At 39.6% G+C, this 14,059-nt stretch overlaps 1 protein-coding gene across 6 annotated transcripts in view; it reads left to right on the forward strand.

Annotated features, from left to right (window-relative positions):
- The window catches only part of Smarcc1 (SWI/SNF related BAF chromatin remodeling complex subunit C1), a 153,998-nt gene that overhangs the window by 24,355 nt on the left and 115,584 nt on the right, over positions 1–14,059 (forward strand). For all 6 annotated transcript variants that reach the window (XR_015441163.1, XM_004834968.3, XM_021256732.2 and 3 more), the window contains 3 exons: positions 6,653–6,734; positions 7,871–7,963; positions 12,893–12,962. Coding sequence is in view for 5 of the 6 variants with exons in the window: in XM_004834968.3 (XP_004835025.1) it covers positions 6,653–6,734; positions 7,871–7,963; positions 12,893–12,962 (245 nt within the window). In the remaining variant the exon portion in view is untranslated. The remainder of the gene's footprint in view (positions 1–6,652; positions 6,735–7,870; positions 7,964–12,892; positions 12,963–14,059) is intronic.

Here is a 14,059-nt window from a genome sequence, read left to right on the forward strand (position 1 = left end):
CAGGCTTAGAATGCACTTAGATTGACTTTCTCAGATTCCACAGCTGGTCCCATGGCGCAGTGGTTATCCTGCTGTGCCTGACTTAATTCACTTGCTCTGACACCTTCTAGGCTCATCCTTGTGACAAATAACAGGATTTTGTTCTGAATGACCAAATAGTATTCCATTTTGTGTAATGACACATTTACTTTATCTATTCCCCTGTCGATGGTGGTGTAGTTTTATTTGAGTCTGGACTAGTGTACGGCACTCCAGTTGCACTTGGCTAGCGTGCACGAAGCCCTGGGTTCCATCCTCAGTACTATGATCCAAAGCATTGGATAAACATGATAGGGCAGATGTCTCTGGTAATACTCAGTCCATTCCTCTGAGTACATAACCATTAATGGGATTGGTAGATCACATAATACTTTCATTTATTTATATATTTCATCTGTACTTCTCTTCGGTGGTCATACTGGAAACAGCCCAGTACCTTCCTAGTGAGCTACATCCCTGGCACTTTCTGTAATTCTTTTTTTGGTTTTTTTTTGGTATCGGGGATAGAACTTGGGACCTTGCGTTTGCGCAGCAGGTGCCAGAACCACTGAGCTAAATCTCTGGCCCCAATTTGTTGGTCATTCTTACAGTTCTAAACAGATTCCTGTATGTTGTGATCATATTTTATACCCTTCAAAGAGATTATTGAATGAGAACATTTTGTTTCCATTTTTTGCTTGGCAGTGAGAAATTAGGCCCAGTGAACAAAAGTTTAGATACTTTCCTAATGTGGAAGATGACCTTTTAGTTTTTCCTATTATACTATTTGCTGCTGATGTTTCTTTTTTTTTTTAGTGTATAATTTTATTATCGTTCACTAAATGCACACATGTACAAAAATTAAAATTATTCAAAGAAAAACAATGCAAGGAAAAAAACTAATAATATTCAAATATAATAGAACTCAAAGCAAAACTGGAAAGTACTTAAACATTTTTCCATATAATTAAAAAAAAATCTCAAGCATTAACAAGACATCAGAAGATGTGATTTGTTTTAGAAAGATTTTCAAAACTAATATTGGACAAATAGTGGCCTGGAGAGAAAATTCTCATTAACTACTAGACTCCACATAGGCCAAAATTTTTTTAAATTTAAATTTCAGTACAGTCATGTGAGACGTGATGGAAATATAATCTGAGAAATATGTTATTAGAGAATTTCAGCCATGTGTATCTCGAAGTACCACACAGAGTGCCAACTTCTAAGTGCAAACTGAGAAGGTATATGTCAATCATCTGTGATGGCCTCTCGATATTATCCAAGTATGCAGTTAAACACGAGATACACGAGGCTACCACAGGCATAGAAGCACACTGTTTTACAGTAAACTCTTTTATATAAGTAGGATTATGCTCTAAAAGATGAAAAGCACAGTGTGTTATGATGAGTACCTAAAGCAGTAACAGTCATTTATCATACTTTTGAGTACTGTGTACTGTACATAGTTGTAGGTGCTTCTTCTGGAAACACCCTTCTCTCCTTTGATCTCAGTGATTCTTCCTTCCCAACCCACTGATGAGCTTCAGCCTAGTCTCTGTCTACATCTCTTCCTATAGTTTTAAACACAATCTATATATGGATTCTTTCCAGGTTCCAGCCTGTAACTCTGATCTCTCTCCTTCCCCTCCTGCCACCCCTACTCCTTTGGACCTTTTCTTCCTATTTCAAATTATCCATTATTCATTTTAATCATTTTAATCTTTAATTACAGTTTCAGTTTCTCACACTAGAGAAACGATTCGGTATTTACACGTGTGTGTGTCCTATTTATTTCACTTAAGAGGATGGCCTCAATATGCATCCATTTAGCTATAAATGTCTCTAGTTTCTCGTTCTTTATGGCTGAGTAGTACTTCATTTTATAAAAAAACCACATCTTTATCCAGTCTCCAGTCGATGGGCACTTGGGTTGTTTCCAAGCTTTAGCTATTACAAATTGTGTCGCTATAAACATGGGTGCACATATATCACTGTGGTATGATTCTTCTAATTCTTTTGGGAAGATAACCAGCAGGGGGAATAGCTGGGTCGAATGGGACCTCTAAGCCTAGTTCTTTGAGGTATTGCCATACTAGTTTCCACAGTGGTTGCAGCAGTCTGCACTCCCACCAACAATGGAGAACGGCTCCTTTCTCCCCACACCCCCTCCAACATTTGTTATTGGATGATTTCTTGATAGCAGCCATTCTTTCTGGGGTGAGGTGGAATCTCAGTGTTGTTTTCATCTGCATCTCTCCAGTAACCAGTGAAGTTGAACATTTTTTTGTATATTTATTTCCTGGAGGTTAGGTGACTTCTTTGAGAAACGTCTGTTCGTTTCAGGTGCCCATTTTTGAATTGGGTCTTTGAATGTGGGGGGTCTGATTTTTTTCAGTTCTTTATACATTCTAGATAGTAGTCCTTTGTCAAAGGTACAGCTGCTGAAAATTTTTTCCCACATTGTAGGTTGTCTCTTAGCTCTGTTGGTGGTTTCTCTTACAGTGCAGAAGCTTTTTAATAAGATGAGATCCCAGTTGTTGATTCTTTGTGCTAGTTCCCGTGCTACTGAGGTTTTTTTCATAAAGTCTTTTCCTATGCCAATGTCTTTTAAGAGTACTACCTAACTTATCTTCCAGCAAATTTAATGTTTCTATCTTAATATTTAGATCTTTAATCCACTTCGATCTTAGTTTAGTGCATGGTGATAGGTATGGGTCTAGTTTTAATCTTCGGCAGGTTGAAATCCAGTTTTTCCAACACATTTTATTTTATTTTATTTTATTTTATTTTATTTTATTTTTTGGTACCGGGGATTGAACTCGGGTCCTTGCACTTGTGCAGCAGATGGTGAAACCACTGAGCTATATCCCTGGCCTCAACACCAATTATTAAATAGGCTGTCTTTCCTCCAGTGAGGATGGTTGGCTCCTTTGTCAAAGACGAGGTGGCTGAGTATATCTGTGGTTGTTTCTGCATCTTCTAATCTATTCTACTGATCCTCGGGTCTGTTTCTTTCCCAGTACCATGCTGTTTTTATTACAGTAGCTTTGTAGTATAGTTTCAAGTTGGGGATTGCAATACCCCCAGCCATGTCTCTGTTGCCCCCAGCCATGTCTCTATTGCCTAGAATTTCTTTTGCTATTCTAGGTTGATGTTTATTTATTTCAGGGGAATGTTTCTAATTACTGCCTCTCCCCCAAAAAAGTGGGATTTAAAGAAAAGTTCCATGTACAGGGTCAAGACAAGGCTACTGGGTTCAGAGATTCCTCTTATTTATAAATCTTCCCTCTTTTCTTTTTTATATCAGGGATCAAACTCAGGACCTTACACTTGCGAGGCAGGTGTCGGCACCACTGAGCTAAATTCCTGGCCCCCTCCATCCTCATTTTGTTTTTTTGCAGTACTGGGGATTGACCTCCGGGTTTTTTCCTTGAGCTACATCCCCTGGCCCCTCTTACTTTATTTTGACACAGGCTAAGTTGCCCAGGCCGGGCTTGAATTTAATTGCCCTCCTACCTTAGCCTCCCAGAGTGCTAGGATTCCAGATGTGTGCCCTCTTGCCCCACTTTTTCCTTTTTATTTTTTATTTATTTTATTTTTATGTTTTTTGATACTGGGGATCGAACTCCGGTCCTTGTGCTTGCGAGGCAAGCGGTGGAACCACTGAGCTAAATCCCCAGCCCTGTTTTTTCCTTTTTAAATTTTACTTTGTGAAAACCTCCAGGAGTCAGTAAGTTTGTTTAAGGTTGCTTTGAGTTTGTGATTGTCATGCCTCAGTCTCTTTAAATGTGTGGCATAGTGCTCGCTTCGGCAGCACATACACTAAAATGTCTGGGATGTCAAGCATCTACCACTATGCTGTTTGCTTAGTTTCTTTTTTTCTTTTGGTAGTGGGGATCAAACTTAGGACCTCATGCCAAAAAAACCCCCCTGATTTTTGTCCCCAAATTGTCTTTCCTTCTTTCTCTCTTTTTTCTTTTGTACCGGGCATCAAACTGGGGACCTTGTGCTTGGGAGGCAGGCAGTGGAACCACTGAGCTAAATCCCCGGCCCGCTTACTTTCTTTTCTTTTTTTTGGTACTGGGAATCGAACTTAGGACCTTGCGCTTAGCTTCCCGAGTGCTGGGATCACAGGCATGCGCCACCACAGGCTGTGTTGTGAACATGACGGAAGGTAGAAATTGCTTCACAGAGGAAGTGACTTGTGGACTGACTCTGAAAGTGATAACGTCCAGCTCACTGAGTGGGTGATGACATTGTAAAAAGCTACAGGATTTAGAAAGAATGGTTTGAGATGTGAGAACATATCCAGGATACATCACTGTAGCATACAAGTTAAGAGCATAAGCTCTGGTGTCCTCTACCACTTGATTCTAGCTAGTACATGGTAACTTTTAAATAATTACAGCCAAGGGCTGGGGATATAACTCCAAGCATGTGTGAGACCCTGGAGGTTAGGTTCCTAGCAACTGCTCCCACCTTTCAAGTGAACTATCGCTGACATTTGTTGATCACTTACCATGTATGAAGCAGATGCAGTGTGCGAAGCTGTACCATATATACTTCTTTTAACCAAATGTCACAAAATGGCATAGTACGCCATTACAGTCATGAAATTGATAATGGAGTAGTAAATTGTTGAAGATTACATAAATGGTGATGTCAGAGTTAGTACCCAGAGAGTTCATTCTTAGTTCCTGAACTCTGTTCTTCTCCCTGGATATTTGTGTTAAAGAATTAAAGTGGAGGGTCAGGGATTTAGATCAGTGGTTCTGTCACCTGCCTCGAAAGTGCAAGGGTCGAGTTTGATCCTGGTACCAAAAAAAAAAAAAAGAATTAAAGTGGAGGAAAATTCAAGTAGATGTTAAGTAAAATATATGGAGGATGAAGCCTAAGACTTTGTAAACATTAAACTGTTTGGAAATGGCTAGGAATAGGTTAAGCCAACACCATATTAGGCTTGGGTGTTTATAGAAAGAAATAATGGGGAAAGATTTTAGCAAGGAATTGTTAACAGAGTTATTTTATGACATTAAGGAAAGCAGCAGGCTCAAAGATCAGTTTTTCCAAGAAGGTTGACATTCAGACCAGAACAGTGTGGAAAGGATTTATCAGCTACCTAAGGGTCAGGAGAATGTTGTGGTAAGGTAGGGGGTGAGGAATTCTGATAAAGGGATTAAAGATAATGGTGGTCCAGCTATCCATGCAGTCCATGTTCCCAGCTGAAAACTCATAAGCCTGGTCTTTACCAGCTGCACTTCTGTCAGCCTCTGGTCCTCTGAGCTCTGACCAGAACATCCCATCAGGCTCAGCTCACAACATTCCAGGGCTGCTGCTTCAGCTGGCATCTCCAAAACATTGCAGACTTCCCACAAGCCAGTTCCAAAAGCTTCTGAGGCACGTGGCCACATGGCAACGACTCCACTTCTGCGGTACCAATATCTGTTTGGTTACTTTTCTCATTGCAGGAATAAAATACCCAACACCCACAAGTTAAAGGAGGAAAGGTTTGTAGGGTTTCAGTTCACAGTTTACGGAGGTTTCTTCCATAGTCTGCTGGCTCTAAGGCAGGGCAGGCTGGAGGCAGTGGGCCTTCCCTTCCTCCATTCAGGCTATAAGTCTGTTGGTTGGACACTCACACCCAGGGTGGATCTTTTGTCTTTAGTAAAGCCATGTAGCCACACCCAGAACTGTGCTAAACGGTGGGGGACTGATCCAGTTACCACACACCCATGGTCCAGCCACCTCCACAAGGCCCACCTATGCATGGAGGAGGCTTTAGGTGGGCATCTAGATATGAGCCGCTCTAACAGGTAAGTTACCTTTAATTGATACTGAAGGGTTTGAGATACCCTTTCCCTCACAGAATCACACAGACTAAGACATAATCTCTACTCTAGAACATTAATTTGGCCAGTCAGAAATTTTATTTGAATAAATCTCATCTGTTTCTTTTTTTGTCTTTTTTTTTTTTGGTAGCAGAGATTGAACTTGGGACCTTGCACTTTTGAGGTGGGCGGCGGAACCATTGAGCTTAAATCCCTGGCCTTTTTTTTTTTTTGTGGCACTGGGACTTGAATCCAGGGCCCTGTGCATGCTAGGCTAAATCCCCACCCTCTTGTCTGTTTAAATAATATATTTTATAGCTATCAGGATTTAAGTATTCAAGATGTTTTCCTTTGTCTAAGAGAACATAGATGTAGTTAAATTTTGAGCAAAAGACTTTCAAGCATATATAAAGTAGATGAAGTTTTTACCTAAAAGTATCTTTACCTTTGTCAGCTATTTTTCTTTTGGATAGGATATAAAATGTCTTTAAGATTTTATTTGTTTGTTTATTTTTTGTTATGGGGGATCAAACTCAGGACTTTGCTATTTCGAGCCAGGCGGCGGCACCGCAGAGCCAAATCCCTGACCCTATCTTAAGATTTTAAAGAAAACAGGGTACTTTGGGGAATTTATACTCCATTTTGATTGACACTAGATTCTTATACTTAAAAGAGAAACATTAACACATCTTGTGTGTTTTAACTTCCAAGTCCTTATAATTCATTTGCATTGAATTCTGGAATCAAATTTTCACCTGTTTAAGATAGGAGACAAACTTATGAATGATTTTCTTCTCTTTTAGGCGGAGATTTGATTTACAGAATCCATCCAGAATGGATCGTAACGTTGAAATGTTTATGAACATTGAAAAAACATTGGTGCAGGTAACTATGAAAGTTAGGTTATCATAGATTTTTTAAATGTACTTTCAGTTCTATCGTTGAATTGCAAAAGGTCAAAGAAAGAAGCATTTTTCTGAAATATGTTGTTTTATTATCTTTATGGATATTTGAGGGAGTATAGCTGATGAATGATCTTGTTTCTGGTGGAATAATCTATGATATCATTATTCCACCCTACCATTATTTGAGTCACCTTCGTTTTATTTAATATAAATGCTTTCTCATCCTGTGGTCACTTTACTGTGCAGTCATTTTCTTCCATAGTTGTGCCATACGTATAGATCTTACTTTGCTAACTAAATTATAACCTGGGATGAGAGAGTGCTTAATTGTTTTTGTTGTGTCTCCTAGTTTTTTGTTTTGCAGTACTGGGGCTCAAGTCTCAGGACATGCTCGGCAAGCATTCTAGCACTGAGCTACATTCTTAGCCTGCTTTCCTGATAGTTTTTATTGACTGGCAATTTATAGTGATCACTGAATTAAGTTTCTGGGGGAAAATACCTGGCAAAAATTAATTTATGACAGTCATCTGTCCACAGAGTGTTAGCTTTGGAAATAATTGGATGTGTTTTGTCGGTTGAATTTTGGTCATAATGTAAGGAGTTAATAAACATGTTTTACTGTTATTTCTATGATTAGAAATTAGAAGAATGAGCTGTAATTTCCTCCTAAGTCAAAGATGTTAACTGAATGTACAATGTAGATTCTTCTCTTTTGGTACAGGGGATTGAACTTGGGTCCTTCCGCTTGCAAGACAGGCGGCAGAACCACTGAGCTAAATCCCCAGCCCACAATGTAGATTCCTAAGGTAAATTTAGGTAAGGTTGACTGGGAGGACTAATCTGGCAGTATAGTTGGTACCTTAATGAAAAACTTGCTGAGTTTCTTTCAGTCATGATGCTTAACATTTCCTGCCCTGGTACTGTCAACAGCAGAGAATGATTTTAAGTGGCCTGCTAAACTACCTATGTTTTATTTTCACTTTCTATATCAGGTTGTATCTTCCCTGTTTAAGAACTATGAATTCGAATGCCAATTTCTGCTGTTAGGGGAAGGCATAATAATGTTATGTAATTTAAAAACCAGTAGAATTTCAAAGTCTACTCTTTATTCCTCAGAACAATTGTCTGACCAGACCCAACATCTACCTCATTCCAGACATTGATCTGAAGTTGGCTAACAAATTGAAAGATATCATCAAACGACATCAGGTAATAGACACAGTCACTGGAGAAACACTGCATTGCTAAGTCTGTAAGAAATGGCAGTCACAGTACCTTTGGATTTCTGTGTCTGCAGTTAAAGAAAGCTTCCTCTCTTTGGTTGCTTAGGGTACCTTTTTTTTTAACCTGGTTTTTAGCATAGAGTAGTGTTTAATAAAGGTGCTGGAATGCAGTTAAATTGTGGTCTTGTGACGTATGCTTGCATAGTTAAGGAGACCAATATATTCTCCATCATAGATCTAAATCACCAAGTCACAAGATAGTTGGTGACCCATTTATTGCTAGGAGGAGGTAAACTAAGTAAACACATCCCTCCCCTCATCCAATCATGTGTGCTCTATTTATGTTTTTTATTTTAATTTTTATGCTAATTTTTTTGGGTTGTTACCTGGGATCAAACCTGGGACTTTGTGCCTGGGAGGCAGGCGTCAGAACCACTGAGCTAAATCCCTGGCCTTAATTTTTAAATTATTATTGTGGGGGGGGGGCATCTGGGACCTTGAGCATGCTAGGCAAGTGCTCTATCGTTAAGCTACATCTCCAGCCCATTTATTTGGTGGTTTTTATTTTTCAGACATAATCTTGGCTATGTTGCAAAGGCTTGCATTGACTTTGCAATATTTCGCTGTTAATTTCCTAAATAACTAGGATTATAGGCATGCACTACCACACTGGGTTGCAAAGCAGAATTTTTTTCAGTCATTTTTAAAGAAACATATATATAGCTGAGCATGGTAGCGTATGCTTGTTATCCCAGTACTCAGGAGGCTGAGGCAGGAGGATTGCCACGAGTTCACGGCCAGCCTGGGCTACATGTCTCAGAATGAAAGAGAGAGAGGAGAGACAGACAAACATATATAAAGCCGGGTATGATGGCATGCCGCTGTAATCCCAGCAGTCTGAGAGGCCGAGGCAGGAGGATTGCAAGTTTGAGGCCAACCTGGGCAATTTAAAGACTCTGTCTCAAAATGAAAAAGGACTGGGGATGTAGCTCAGTGTGAAAGCCCTGCGTTTAATCCTCGGTAATGTAAATATGTAATAAAAATTAAAATCTTTCTTCATAAGCTTATGTTGTTTTGATTCATTTAGAGCTGTCTTCTAGTATTTTAACTTCCTTCCTCTAACTTTGTTTTAGGGTGAGATGTTTATTGCACATATGTCTTACGATTAATGACATATGACTAAACTAATAAAACTCAATATGGGGCAGGTGATTTGGCTCAGCGGCACTGCACCTGCCTTGCAAGTGCAAGGTCCTGAGTTTGATCCCCAGTACCACCCCCCCCCCCCCAAAAAAAACCCCACCAACTCAATATGGTAAGCTAGTAGAGAACGGTTTAGGTAAAGGTAATTTTTTTTTTTTTTTTTTTTTGGAGACAGGTTCTCACTGTGTAGCCCAGGCTGGCCTTGAACGTGTGGCAATCCTCCTACCTCAGCCTCCTGAGTACTAGGATTACAAGCGTGTGCCACCATGCTTGGCTCTAGAAGATAATTTCTTTCCTTTTTTTTTTTTGGTACTGGGGATCAAACTCGGTACCTTGAGCTTACAAGGCAGGTGCCAGAACCACTGAGCTAAATCCCCGGCCCTAGAAGATCATTTCTTGAAAGATCATTTCTGTGACCTAGGTCTTCTGATTCCTAAGATTGGTTGAGAAATCTCATGAAATAGATTTATTTTTTCCTGCTGCACAAGACATTGCTGGTTGAAATGTTGTAGCATTCAGTAAATATCTTGCAGATTCTGAAAGCACAAGTTTTAAAGATAACAATTATAGATCTTGTATTACGTTTGTCTTAAATTTGACATCCCTGCCAACAGCGCAGATGGGTAGTATAATAATGCTGTACGATGGGGCAGTGTGAAGGCCATTTCATCTTTGGCTAGCATTAATGACTTTTAATAGATCACTTAACCTTTTTTCTTTTGGAGCGCTTCTTTATTAGAGTGACTCAGGTATTATAGCTTCATTAAAAGTGTTGCTTAGAGGGCAGAAATGGCTTCAAGCTGAAGTTACTTATTGCTACCAAATCATGCTTGAAAGAGTTTATAAGCTTTTATACAATTAAGGTAAATATTTAACTATACTGTTTCTTTTTCTTTTCCTTTTTTTTTGAGACAGGGTCTCTCTCTGTGGCTCAGGCTGTCCTTGAGCTTACTATGTAGCCCAGGCTGGCCTCAAGCTCATGGTGATCCTCCTGCCTCAGTCTCCTGAGTGCTGGGATTACAGGTGTGTGCCAACACACCCAGCTTGTGCTATTTCCTAAGAAATATGATTTAATGATTATTTGCTAGGGATACTCTAAACAGGAATATAAGAGTCTGGCTGGTCCATAGAATCTTTTTTTGTTTTGGCAGTGCTGGGGATTGAACCCAGTGCCTTGCAGATGTCAGGCTGTTCCCGAGTTTCGTGCCTCATCCATAGACTCTTAGGGAAGAGACCTCAGGAGCTAATAATAGTAGTGCTGTTATTGAATACCAGTGATGGGGCTTACTTGAGCATTTGAAGTGCATTAACAGCTCACACAGATTTGAGTGCTTACATTGTGCCTGTCCCTAGCCTTAGTTCATTGCATCTCTTAACTCATTTCTGAGAAATTTGTTAGGATACAGGTATTATTGTTACCATTCCATTTCACAAAAGGCACTGATGCATTAAAAAAAAAAATTGTTCCATGGCACACAAATAATAAATGACTGTGATTCCAACCCAGGACTGTGATGGCCACCACAGTCCGAGACCCTTTATGTTTGTCCTTTGCTTTGTACTCATGGAATATTGACTTTCCTTTCCCATCTCTCGTGACTGTTCAGAAATGTACTTGGACATTGCAGTGATTGAGAATTCCTTATCTTACGAGGTAGCCAACTCTCAGTAGATCTAAATTTTTAAAGTTTTTATTCCCCCCAGTTGAAGCATAAGTATGTTTGTATAATTATAATGATTAGTAAATACTCTGTCAAAGAAAAAAACTCTGAATGCATTTAGATATTACTTAAAACTGATTGTAAGACTTTCTATCATTTTGGGGGTTGTTTTTGGTGCTTTTTTTTTTTTTTGGTTTCGGGGATTGAACTCAGGACTTTATGCTTTCGAAGCAGGTGGCGGAACCACTGAGCTAAATCCCTGGCCCTCTATCATTTTGTTTGAGACAAGGTCTTGCTATGTGGGCTAGGCTGAACTGTATGTCATGATCCTCCTGTCTCAGCCTGCCTGCTGAATTACCATCATTCTTTTTCTTTTTTTTTTAAATTGCTAATTTTTAAATTAATTTTATTGATACATTTTATGTATACAATATAATGACATTCATCATTGGGATCTTGTACCTTTACAGGATCTATCTTCGTCCTTATTTTTTCCCCATTCCCCTGCCCTCCCTTCAACCCTTCCACCCCCTCCCTATTTACAAAGACTTTGTTTCTATTTTTTCCTTTTCTTATATTAATTCCATTCCCTTTTTTCCTTTCCCCTACCTCTCCCACTTCCCCTTCCCCTTTGTACCTTTTCTTCCTATTTCACATTATCTATTATGCCTTTTGATCCTTATTTTACACTTTCAGTTTCTTACACCAGTGAAACTGGCCGGTATTTACACATGTGAATGAGAATTATTCTTGTGATCTATAGGATGAACACTTTTTGGTCTAGATTGTTTTCAAGTCATGTTGTAGACTATATGTAGTATTCGAGTTGTGGTCTAGCTGTGACTCACTTCAGTTTATCAATCAATACTACCAACATTGGCTTAGAACTACAATAGCTGCATTTGTATTTGTGTTGTTTCACATGTCCCATCCTGTATCTGTATAGCCCAAGCTTCCGGCTCAATGCCATAAACCTGCATGGATTCATTTCAGTTAGTGATAGTTTGTGCTGGTCTTTGAGCAATTTTAAGAATTACTTTTTTGGGGTTTTTTTGGTACTGAGGATCGAACTGAGGTCCTTGTGCTTGCGCAGCAGACGGCGAAACCACTGAGCTAAATCCCCAGCCCTTAAGAATTAGTTTTATAGGGGCTCCACTGCCTGCCTCGTAAGCGCAAGGACCCGAGTTTGATCCCCTGGTACCATAAAAAACAAACAAACAAAAAACTAGTTTTAAAATACAGTACCCAAATTACTTTTGAGAAATAAACAGAGAATTAGCTAAGAGGTAAAGGCAGAACATCTTTAATTTAAAACTCTGAAATTAAGGGCTGGGGATTTAGCTCAGTGGTTCCGGTGCCTGCCTCGCAAGCGCAAGGTCCCAAGTTTGATACCCGGTACCGAAAAAAAAAACAACACACACAACTATTAATTTTGGCCGGGGATTAGCCTGCTGCGCAAGCGCAAGGACCTGAGTTCGATCCCCGGTACCGGAAAAAAAAAAACAATTCTGAAATTAGAGTGTCAGAGAGTTTCAGATTGTGGGATATTTTAGATTTTTGGATTAGGAATGCCCCGTGGGTACAGTCAATGTAAATAGTCCAAAATCTGAAAAACTCAGAAACTGAAACACTTTGGTCCCAAGCATTTTGCTTAAGGGAGACTCAGCTTATATCTCTAGACTGTATTTTTAGTCATTGTTAATTATTTCTTTTCTCTTTCTTTATCTCTCTCTCTCTGTTTGGGGAGGGGGTTCTTTTCTTTGGAGACAAGGTCTCACTATGTAGTTCAGGCTGGCCTTGAAGTCACTGTGTAGCCCAGGGTAGCCTTGAACTTGCGGCGATCCTCCTGCCTCAGCCTCCCAAGTGCTGGGATTACAGGTGTTTGCCACTATGCCTGGCCAGACATCCTTTCTCTTGACTAAAACTAATAAATATAGTCTTAAAATATGAATCAAATAATGTTTTTATAATTCTTATGGAGTTTGTCGCTAACATCTCAAGTTTCTCGCCATGTGCTTTATTTTTATGTTATTTGTTCGTTTATTTTTCAGGGGACGTTTACTGATGAGAAGTCGAAAGCTTCCCACCATATTTATCCATATCCTTCCTCACAAGAGGATGGTAAGTTAGCTTTGCTTGTGAACTGGTAAAACTCATGCACTGTATCACAGGGCCTTTGTATCATATCAGAAGAGGTTAACACAATATACCCAGCTTTTATTTTATTTTTTAATTTTACATATAGTTATTGGGAGACTGGATCTCTCTATGTAGTTCAGGCTGGGTACATTTTCCTGCCTCAGTCTCTGAGTGCTGGAATTATAGGCATGTACCATCATGCCCAACTTTTTTTATTAAAAAGTTTTTTTTTTTTCAAATATAGCCAGCTTTTAAAAAAAATGTTGTTGTTTTTTTTTTCCTCCTTTTTTTTTTTTTTTTTTTTTTAGTACTGGGGAATCAAACTCAGGTCCTTGTGCTTGCAAGGCAGGCAGCAGAACCACTGAGCTAAATCCCCAGTCCTCCTCCTGTTATTTGTTTTTGTTTTTTTCAGACAAGATCTCACTCTCTATGTAGTTCAGACCAGCCTTGAACTTAATATGTAGCCCAGGCTGGCCTCAAATTTGCAGCGATCCTCCTGCTTTAATCTTCCAAATGTGGGATTACAGGTGTGCACTACCATGCCCAGCCCTAAAAAGTTACTTTTAATCACAAGGGGAGGCTGAGGCAAGAGAATCAACCATTCACCATTCAAGGCCAGCTGGGGCAATTTAGTAAAACCCTGTCTCAAAAAAAAAAGCAAGATACCTAGAGTTGACAAGTTGCTGCTTTAGTTTGCAGTGCTTTTTGGAGAGACAATAAATTAGAGGTGAATGCCCCCAAAGGGCATTAACAGCCCTCCCTCCAAAAGTCCTTAAAAAAACAAAGCAAAGCAAAGCAGAACAAAAGGCCTGGGGATATAGCTTAATTAGAAGGCCCTGTGTTTATACCCAGTTTTGGTTGGTGGAAAAGTGACTTTTAAGTATCAAAATATTCCCAGTGCTGAGATTACAGGGGTGAGCCAGCACCCTGAGTTTAACTGTTGTTCGTTTGTTTGGGTTTTTTTGGTACCAGGGATCGAACTTGGATCCTTGCGCTTTTGAGGCAGGCGGTGGAACCACTGAGCTAAATCCCCGGCCCCTCGTTTGTTTGTTTTGATACCAGAGATGGAACACAGGACC

Source organism: Heterocephalus glaber, unplaced genomic scaffold (assembly GCF_053883595.1).
Source record: "Heterocephalus glaber isolate CG9 unplaced genomic scaffold, H.glaber_assembly_v1.0 deba00001504, whole genome shotgun sequence".
Classification (NCBI taxonomy): Eukaryota; Metazoa; Chordata; class Mammalia; order Rodentia; family Bathyergidae; genus Heterocephalus; species Heterocephalus glaber.